At 32.9% G+C, this 11,039-nt stretch overlaps 1 protein-coding gene across 1 annotated transcript; it reads right to left on the reverse strand.

Moving 5' to 3' along the window:
• Positions 1–678: 678 nt before the first annotated feature.
• Positions 679–8,181, reverse strand: LOC123923354 (DEAD-box ATP-dependent RNA helicase 17-like). The gene is made up of 10 exons (XM_045976041.1): positions 7,760–8,181; positions 7,594–7,666; positions 6,904–7,013; positions 6,048–6,191; positions 4,998–5,106; positions 4,544–4,893; positions 4,381–4,454; positions 3,383–3,687; positions 1,653–1,899; positions 679–1,378 (listed from the first exon to the last, which is right to left on the reverse strand). Exons 1-10 carry the CDS (start codon positions 7,929–7,931, stop codon positions 1,127–1,129), a joined length of 1,836 nt encoding a protein of 611 aa, XP_045831997.1. The 5' UTR covers positions 7,932–8,181; the 3' UTR covers positions 679–1,126.
• Between the last annotated feature and the right edge of the window lie 2,858 nt (positions 8,182–11,039).

An 11,039-nucleotide genomic window follows, 5' to 3' on the forward strand; every position in this document is an offset into this window, starting at 1 on the left:
GAAGAGTATGCTTTTTTACCATTTAGAAGCATATACTTTTTTTTTACGCAGAAGCATATACTTGTTAAATCTATACTCGACATTACATATTTGATAAAGTAAACTTGTTTGATTGAATTTAAACATTTTACTTTTTCTCTTAAACATAGGGACGTCATACTCCTCCCGAAAATTGGGGGGTTAAGATAAATAAAATAACACATATTTGTCAGATTCCTGATGGATATACTTACCTCACGGCCGAACTTTGGTTTACCAGATCACTTCCTTTGGGAACCAGATGGTTAAAAAAAAATAGCACATTTATTTTGTTGATAGATTACCAGCACACTACTCCGTGGATATGCGTCGAGGAATAAGTGTTAAAAAGGCTTCATGGATGAAGGCAAGCAGATAGCTTCCAACGAGATCAAGGTCTCGAGACTCGACATACACGACAAGCCTCTCTAAAGTGGTTCAAAGATGAGCAGTGTGATTACCATGGCTTATGGCTTAGTAGTCTATATCAGAAGCTACCTCGTTTTAGCAACAAAAAAACTTAATTTTAAAGACAAAGTAACAATGATACTCTTTTTTTTTTTTTTTTTATATTAACAATGATAATTTTTAGATGAAAACGAACGTTAACAAACTGTTTCATATTTTATGGATTCGCGTAAAATAAAATCCCACTTATGATCGTAAAATCACGATCATTTTCATAATAATACTTCAAATTTTATTGTGCAAGTAACATAGCAAAACAAAACAAAATTCTAAGTAACATGAGAAATCCAAGTCCTACAAAACAGAACACCAAAACCATAACTAAATAAAATTATAATTATAATCTCATACATCCACACACCATTCAACAATCGACATTACCTGGGACGCGTTCCAGAGGTCCATTCTGTGAGAAGAATCTCTTGAGTTGAAACCACCGTGTTTTAAGAACTCCTAAATGAAGAAATAAACATGCAGCATGTTAGTGTCATTCTTGTCTGTCGATGAATTAGAATGCCTTTGGCGCTATGTTGATGCTTGATCTCAGGTCAATCTTATATTCTGTTAGTCAACATTTGACAACATTTGCTTCGTCAATCAAACATAAAGTATAATTTATAAGCCATTTTCATGGTCTGCATTACTTCACACTCCGTGCAACTTTTCTCGTTTTCGACGACCCATTTTTCTTTTCAAATCTCTTTCTCTTCTTAGTTTGGTTTTGGAATGACTTTCCAACTAATGAGGGCTGTTGTTTCAATGCAAAGCTTTTTGCTACGTGTCCCAAGTGAAGTTTCTTAACCATAAATATTCTTTTCAGATCTCCACGATGCGCTGTGTATGCACGAACCCAAGAGCAAAATGCCCTCTTCGCAAGTTCCTCCATCTTCGGCTGAAAACGACAAGGCAAAAATTGGTTCGTGATGCAAAGAATTCGTGATGCAAAGAAGAAACAAAAAGCCATTATAGGATCATATTATATGGCTTCGTTGTTTTCAAAAGTTATAAACTCTAAACACAAATCCAATGATGATTCCAAATTTATAACTTTGATGACATGTTTTCCGAAGTTTGATACAATTTCCTCAACGACAATTCAATTAGATAAGCCGCAGACAATCAGCACAAGCATAAAATTCAATAAAATTAGCAAAGAGGATGATCACCTTGGATGAGATGAAGGACTCAAGTGCCTTCTGGAGACACATGATCCACGGATGCAAGTCTATGAAAACAGATTTCTTTATGTTGTTCTTGTGTGCAGACATTGGGAAACTATCCAACACTTTGACGAGAGGATACTCAACTAGAGAGACACCATGTTTCTCCAAGTCTTGTAAATAGTCTATTTCACTTGGTTGCAGAAATAACAATGACTCTCCTCTTTCACCCATTCGAGCAGTTCTTCCAACTCTGCATCGCGATTTAATGATAGATGGTAAATAAGATAGCCTTTCAAATCATATTTGAAGATTTTTTCTTTTCATATACGACAAATTCCGGAAGATGCTTCTGCATCAACTAGATGAGATATCTAGTGAAACAAACTGAGTCAAAGCGAGTACATTTATGCTTCTAGAATTATAATATGGCCTTGTCTGGATAAACAGCTTATAGCACAAACGCTTACCATGAAGTGCTTATGTATAAGCTTACCTAAGCTATGTCTATAGCAAAACATAAAAATAAAGTTAAATTATTTTTATATATTTATAAGTTGTTTTCATAACCTATATTGGAGAACTTAGGAAAATAAGCTGATAAAGGCTTATGAAAATTGTCATTAAGTTGTTCTCGTAAGTTCTTCTAAACAGTCTCACAAAACTTATGGCAGTAGATAACTCAAATAAGTCAATCCAAACAAAACCCTATGTTTGGATAAACAGCTTAATTTAGTGTTTATGTATAAGCGTTTTCTATAACAAAGATAAAATAAAATAAAATTGTTTTCATATAAGAAATTAGTTGTTGTCATGAAGAGTTTATGAAAATAAGCTGAAAACAGCTTATGAAGACGTCAAAAGTTGATTCTACAAGTGTTTATGTATAAGCTATTTCGATAACATAAAATCAAATAAAATTGTTTTCACATAAGCAATAAGTTGTTTTCATGAAGAGCTTATGAAAATAAGCTGAAAACAGCTTATAAATGTTAGAAGTTGTTTCTATAAGCTCTCCCAAACAGTCTCAAAAGTGCTTATGACAATAAATAAGTTCAAATAATCCAATACAAACAGGCCCTAACTCTTTCAATGCAATAGAAATGGGAGTTACGCCTACATTTTTATTTTTTATAAGGATTATTTCTAGGCCCTTTCTCATAATAAAAGTAAAATTTAACACCACTAATTAGGAATATTTAAATATTCACTATGATTCATGAAATATGAACTGGAAGCACTCCTAAATGATAGCAACAAACTCAGTGGTTTTTGGATGACTATGCCAGGTGGCAGAGAGAGAAAATAGAATTTAGATGCTATAATTAGGGAGTTTACGATGGGGAATAATCATTCAGATATTTTGTCAGTATTGTTACTGCTCTGGGAGATCCAAGGCTTCTCGAATTGCCTTACCTACCTTACAGTCTTTATCGTTTTTTTTTTTCTTTTCTTTCATCTCTGTAATAGTTGGTTGAATCCCATATGAACTTCAGCTATTTATATTACTAAAATAAATATACCAGTTTTCCCTATTTGTCTGCTGTTTTGTGATGTGTTAGCAATATTCAATTATTGACTTTCTTTTATCAGTAGGAACCAAACTCGGTATCTCGGAATTTACAACACTCACACACTGCACTAACCACTTGCGCTAGACCCCACTGGTAGAACAGAAACCATAGATAAATAATGTAACATAAACACTACCAAAGAAAAACAAAAGAATTAGGTACCTATGCACATATTCAGTAGCTTCCCCCGGAGAATCATATTGTATGATACATCTAACATTCGGAAAATCTAGGCCTCTGGCAGAAACATCAGTAGACAAAAGAAGGGCAGATTTCTCAGTTTTAAAGGCCTGAAAACTCCGTGTCCTATCTTCCTGTTCCATATTACCATGTAGCCGAAGAGTTTTACATCCAAGAAACATCGGTCTGTTCCCTTCTTCGGTTTGTGGATTTGATGAAAAAAGGAATTTGGTTAACAAAGAATAGTGAAAGTCCACTGCATCACATGTTGAAAAGAATAGCACAACCTGTGGTGTCAATAGATGAATGATGTGACTTATAAGGCATAATATTTTTATATCAATGTGATTAATGGCAAATGTCAGTTCATGGAAAGGAGCTAAAAATCTGCAAAAAAAAAATAATTTATAACATTGAACCAATATTCATTTTCAATCCACTTCTATTACAAATTTTTGCACATGATCATTGAATGATATATTATAAACAATGTTTCACCACTCAGCACCACAATTCGACTCTCGTTGACCACGAGGTCACCATCTTAAGATAAAAACTAGACAATATGATGTTAATTTTGATGGATTAGATACAGTAACGGTCATAATGATGTCATTTAGATGCTGTCTTGATGAATTTAAGATGTAATTTACCTTCTGGAATGGTTAAGTAAAACTTTTGGTAACATAAATAGATAAGAAATGAATTTTGATGCAACATTGTTGACGTTTTTAAACATAAACACCTAACTTGACACACAAAAAATGACAAAGCGCATATTTGAAAATTTAAATTATGTTGAAGGATCTCTGGTGTAGTTTTGCTTCAAATATAAAAGCATGATTCACGTCATAGTTCTAACATGATTTGTGTCATTCATTTCATCATATACCTATTGACAAGCAATAATTCAAGCATTGAAAACAATCGAAGAATGTACAAAGTGCAAAATCTACTGATTTCAACTACCAAAGCCTTACCTTCTGTGAAGGTTCCCTTTCAAAAAGATGCTTTAGAATTGAAAGAAGTATAGCAAGCCGTGATCCACAGGGTGCTGCAAAATAATCAAATTAGGTATGTAAAATCTCAAAACATTATGCTAAATAAGAAAGCTTACAGAAAAAAGTCATAATTATCACATACCTTTCAAGTATCTCTGAATTAACTGTTCAGGCACTTTATAAGCTCCAACTGCTTGTATTTTACTGGAATTCTTGTCTTCGTTGTCTTCATCAGAATCTGAATGATCAAATCTAATTTTTGACGTTGGTTCCATTATTTTATCATCAATGCCGATCATCACTGGATCCTCTAAGCTAATTTTAGCAAGGTGGTTTACTTTCTCGTTTAAGGTGGCTGACAAAAGCAGGTTCTGTCTTTGAAATTTAGAGGGACTTGGAACTGCATTCGCTTGGTCATTGTGACCTGTTTTCGTTGAACCTAAAAGATTTAGTATGTCTTGTATCTCTTTCCCAAATCCTAGTTCCAAAATACTGCGAAAAAACAAACATGTTAAGCCAATTCATCCATGAGATGGAAAGCACCGTATTTACTTAGATATAGTAATTTCAACTGCAGCAATAGATGAAAAGCATACCGATCAGCTTCATCAAAAATTATCCATCGCAAATTTGTGTACAAGAATGATGTTGTATTCTTCAAGTGGTCTAAAAGGCGCCCAGGGGTTGCAATAAGAATTGATATACCTAAATAAGAACCAGAGGTTAAAATCTTGTTAATGTTTTCAGACAATGCATACATACAATGTTTGTCGTCATCACATTTCCTTTCTATGATAGATTAATTTTGTTTGAGATCCTGCCTAGAAATAGAATTGGGGAGGGTACTAAAAATGGTAAATCATGGAATCATAACATGGATTATAAGACCCTAAAATTCATATATATATGCATAAATTAAGAAAAATCCTTTAATTAAATCATTACAAGCAATTACTTATATAAATTCGAAATCCACAAAATAACAACTTATGCCAAAGTTTACACAAATTAACAACTCCAAAAACAAAATAAGAAGTTTTTGGCAAGTGACAATACATTAACTAACAATGACTATTTGAACCAACTACCACAGCCATTCCACCTTCACCACAACCAAACCCCAAGCAAATGAACAACCAGAAACAGAAAAACCAGTGTGGGCGGAGAATAACAACCAAATCAAGTTTTCGGTTGAAGTAATATGCACAAAATTGGCGAGGAAGTTAATAAAGAGCTTAAAAAAAAGAGTTCACGTGTTTCAGAAGCAGGTCTGAAGTAACCTGCAATTCTTTTTGGCTGATTCAGTATACTAACACGACCAGAACCAATTCAACAAGTATGCACAGAAGTCCAACGCAATCTTACCAGATTGTGTTCTGGCAAAACATAGGGATTGCTGACGAACTAAAAAATCATAAAATATTCTAGCACGGCAGTGGGATCGCTGATGCACCCAAAATACATAAAATGGAACCATGTTACAAATAACATCACAATTTTAACTACCTTGAAAGATACTATTACAATTATCTTATTTTCTGTTATAATTTAGTTTTACACAACTTCAAGATTTGATTTTTCAACAACTAATGAAGAACATTTCAAAGTCAGAAGATGAGTATTGATGATGAATAAATAAGTTGTACCTTTGCGCAGCCTGGCTTTCTCCTTTGATCTACTTTCACCACCCATAATGTATCCTGGAACAATCCAATGAAACCGGTGCAATAATTTCTGAAGAATTTCATGAACCTGCAAACATAACTCACGCGTTGGTACAAGAACCAACGCTATAGCCAATAAACCAATTAAATCTGTGAAATTGATAAATATTTTTACACACAATAAAACAGTGATAATTTATAGGTTAGTTAGATGACCCTTTCATGAATACAGTTTGACATCTGTTTCTGATGACGAATTATCCTCAATATTAGGGTACAAAAGAACTAATGAGTTCACTTTACACATAACAATTTAAGCTTTGAAATATTGGATATTTTACATCTATCATAGCCTCCATGACTAAGTGGTGATGAGTTTGATTGATCCTAGACCAATTTCTTCTACATGAAGTTGAATTTAAGCAAATATAAAGCAAGTTCAACACTATCAATACTGTAAGATCAAAGGGGTTTTCCATGAGGGAGCATGTTACAGTCTTAGAAATACAAAATTACTCATGTATTCATACAACTTAAGCTTTTGCCTTTCGGGATAAAGCCATTGACAATGACATTTAAACTTCATACAGTCTGTCCTCTAAACAAGTGGCATTAAATGAAAATGAAAACAAATACAACCTAACATGATAATCGATAAAGTAAAGTATCAAAACCATATGAATAAATTTTATCTGCTAATGTTTGTCAAAATAAAAATTAATTATCTGCTAATTTATTTTTTAAAGAATGGTTTTCATTATTTTATCGTTATCACTATATCCAAAATAACATAACATAATTGATACTAAATAGTGTTCAAAAGAAAAATAGCACATACCAAATGTTCCATCAGTGCGCTGAATTCGCTTCTCATAACTCTGCAAATGATGAATTATTGGAGCCAGGTATGCAATAGTCTTCCCAGTGCCCGTAGCAGCATTAACCAGTCTAAATTTTCTCATTAAAGAACCAAATTAAAAAACAAAAACCAACAAACTATAGCATCAAGTAAACATACTCCTACTCCCTCTTCATATCTTAAGCCTTTTACACACATGTTAAGAAATCATTTAATGTATATTTGCACTAATAAAATACTCATAATTTTTTCCGTTACCGTAGCTTAGGTAGCTACCAGGGACATTATTGGAGGGGCCAACATTCAAACCCCGAATTCCCCACTTCTCCACACTTAATGTGTGAGTCTAACCACTAAGCAACCCCCTGTCAGGGACATTATTGGAGGGGCCGAGGTTTTAACCCCAGATTCCCTGCTTCTACACACTTGTGTGTGAGTCTAACCACTAAGCAACCCCCTGTCACTAGACTACTTAACTAAAAAAAATACTCTTAATTTTACAGTTAATCATTATTCACATTCTCATTTTTCGATGCAAAGTGTTTAAATCACTAACGGTGAGTTTGACAGAATCACATTATGTCACTGTCACGGTGATTTTGGCAAAAACTATACTTTAGAGGTTCAACAAAATCACGGTAGTACCCAAACACGAAGTAAAAAGGATACGCATGACGGCCAGATAGAACAACAGGAATAGCTTGAGCTTGAACTAATGTTGGACCTTCAAAACCCATTCTTTCTGTTCAAAACAAAATTCAAAAAGATTAAAACTTTGGACAATTGAAACATACCCATTAACTGAATTACTAAATTGACAAAAAAAAAAAATTACCATGAAGTTGATCACATAAGGTTGGGTGAAGACCAAGACTAGAGAATGAACAAGAAGCAAAAACATTATTGTTGTCTGATTTGGTTTCCTTGTTGGTTCCATCAGCGATGGTTTTCTTGTCGTTTTGTTTGTTTTTGATTACTTGGGTTTTGGTGTTCTTCGTTGTTCCCATTGTATTACTCTGTTCCAAGCTATTTGCTTCGTTTGTTCTATTTTTCTCAGTACCAAGTTCTTGAAGTTCAGTTTACAGGTTGCAGGTTCGTCACAGTACAGTTCGCGGAGGCTGCACGACTAAACGGAGGCAGGTTAGAACGAAGCTATAACTGCGTTCGTCATTGTTTGAGGGTTGGGAGAAAGCGAATTCAGAAACAAGGGGAAGAGAGAGAAATTAGGGCTTTGGGATTAAAATTGCATTATTTGGTATTTTTTTTATTTTTGAGACAGATTTTTTTTATCTTATAATCCTCTCTATTTTTAATTATTTTAATTTCCTATATTATTATATAATTTTGTGAATATAAATGTAAAAGTATGTCCAAATATCATTTATACATCCAAAAATATTTAAAAATTTTGATAATAAAAGAAATGAAAACAATAGAAAATGGAGAGAGTTTTCTTTATTTTTGAGATAGAATTTCTGAAACTATTTCATTGGAATTGAAAAAAGAATTTGTCGAACATTTGCAATTGCACATGTTTTTTTTATTTTTTGAGTAAAAACAACTAAAATTAATAATTATGTATTAAAAAATAATAATTGTTTATTCAAAAGTTATATATTTATAGGGGTTTTCTAACTTAGACCCTAGTTATGTCTAAATTAACAAGGTGCACCTTTTCAATTGGACCAAAATACCCATTCTTTTTAATTAATTAACCAAAATACCCATTAATAGACGCGAATCCAGTGTCGCGCGCGTACCGAAGGACCATGGTTACAGACCGTTGATTTCCATCAGACAGCCAAGATCTGATCTCATCAAGACTGTCTGATCAATCCGACAGCCCAGATCAACCTGATCCATCAGATTCCAGCGCGTGCGCCACACTGGATTACACCCTGGAGAGAGAAAAATTTGCTTTTTAAAAGTAGGACACGTGTCACACAATGGTTGGCTGGACGTGATTTTTGTTCATTTAATACTTTGAACTCAATTATTTCGTTGTAAATTAATTTTTTTTTTTTTTTTATACCAAAATTCATAATTTTTTTTTCTACAAATAGAGACTTGGTTCGTTTGATTTGGACACCGAAAAAAAAATGCAATTTTTCACTACCTTAATCTCATTTTTTGTCTACTAAATACGTTACTTGTGTGTTGTAATTTAACACGCACCACTCAACCAACTCACTGAAACCATTATACCAGGAAAATAGTAGATAATATTCTGGAACTTTTGGTATATTTTATGAAATTTTTGGAGACCTGAAACTATTTTTAGTTAATTAAATGAGATAAAACGGTAATTAAAAACTAATGTTTGCTTCTGAAACCATTTTACTGGTAGAATTGTTGCACATAGTTGTATTCTGAAACCATTTTACTGGTAGAATGGTTTCAATGAGTAATTTATTAATTGTGTTTGCTTTTGAAACCATTTATCTGGTACAATGGTTTCAGAGAGTTGTAATCTGAAACCATTTTGCTGGTAGAATGGTTTCAGTAAGTTGATTATTAGTTATTTGCTTCTGAAACCATTTAGCTTGTAGAATGGTTGCACATAGTTGTACTCTGAAACTATTTTACTGGTAGAATGGTTTCAGTGAGTAATTTATTAATTGTGTTTGCTTCTGAAACCATTTAACTGGTAGAATGGTTTCAGAGATTTGTATGTACTCTGAAACCATTTTCCTGGTAGAATGGTTTCAGTGAGTTGATGTAAGGTAGTGAAAAATGAGATTAAGGTAGTGAAAAATTGGGTTTTTTTTTCTGTGTCCAAATCAAACGAACCAAGTCTCTATTTGTAGAGAAAAAAAAATTATGAATTTTGGTATAAAAAAAAAATAAAAAATTAATTTACAACGAAATAATTGAGTTCAAAGTATTAAATGGAAAAAAATCACGCCCAGCCAATCAGACAGCGACACGTGTCCTGCTTTTAAAAAGTAGATTCTTCTCTCTCCAGGGTGTAATCCAGTGTGGTGCACGCGCTGGAATCTGATGGATTCGGATGATATGGGCTGTCTGATTGATCAGACAGTCTTGATGAGATCAGATCTTGGCTGTCTGATGGAAATCAACGGCCTGTAACCATGGTCCTGCGGTACGCGCGCGACACTGGATCCACGTCCATTGATGGTAATTTGGTTAATTAATTAAAAAGAATGGGTATTTTGGTCAAACTGAAAAGGTGCACTTTGCTAATTTAGACCCAACTAGGTCTAAATTAGCAGCCCTCATATTTATATATGGTTAAATATGTTTTTAGTCCTTACATTTTACTTTATAGCTAAAAATAATTCCTTTTTGCTTTTACGGTGAAAAAAAAATACAATTTTTTTCGTTATAAAAATTGATCAATTGCTTGGCGGTTGTTAAATTGACCAATAAAATGGTGACACGTGTCAATTTTTCAATCCGCCGCATCAACCTTTCGTTTGAAAAATTAACAACATGGACTAATTTTGATAACGGAAAAAAATGTATGAGTTGTGCATAAGTCGTGAATAACACTATAACGAAAACGACTTTTACAAAATTCATCGTTTGATTTAAAATTTATATCACATAGATGATCTCCCTCAAATTTTAAAGAAATTGAAAATTATTTTATATGTTATTGAGACCCGTTAAAATTAACGGTATTCAATAAAAACTCTTCGATAAGTCTCAATAACATACATATCAAATGATTTTTAATTTATGTAAAATTTGACATGGATGATCTATATGATATAAACTTTCAATTCAACGGTGAATTTTATAAAATTTGTATTCGCTATAGTGTTATTCACACTTTGTGTACCGTGCAGCATTTGACCAACTATTTCACCATAGACTTAGCCCTGAAAACATATTTAACCCTTTCATATAAAATGCACAATTTCTATACAAACTTACTATTTTAAACTACATGATAGAAAAGCACTTGAAAAAGTTTAAAATATTCTACTTTTTCAAAATATTTCTAAATACCCATTAGCAATTGAAAAGATAAAATGCAGTTCATTTTATTTTTTTTATTAATTAGTCTAGTGGCTAGAATATTATCTTTCAAGGTGAATAGTTGGAATATCATGGTTCGAATCCAGCTCCTGCATATTACATGTAATGTC

The sequence above is a fragment of the Trifolium pratense genome, linkage group LG4 (genome assembly GCF_020283565.1).
Source record: "Trifolium pratense cultivar HEN17-A07 linkage group LG4, ARS_RC_1.1, whole genome shotgun sequence".
NCBI lineage: Eukaryota > Viridiplantae > Streptophyta > Magnoliopsida > Fabales > Fabaceae > Trifolium > Trifolium pratense.

Excerpts from the sequence above, each read along its gene's own strand:
- LOC123923354 (XM_045976041.1), bottom strand. The coding sequence starts at position 7,931 with ATGGGAACAACGAAGAACACCAAAACCCAAGTAATCAAAAACAAACAA. Across the intron at positions 7,014-7,593 it reads GTTCTATCTGGCCGTCATGC|ACTGGTTAATGCTGCTACGG; the intron begins GTATCCTTTTTA and ends GAGAAAATTTAG. Across the intron at positions 3,688-4,380 it reads AAAGGGAACCTTCACAGAAG|GTTGTGCTATTCTTTTCAAC; the intron begins GTAAGGCTTTGG and ends TTGACACCACAG.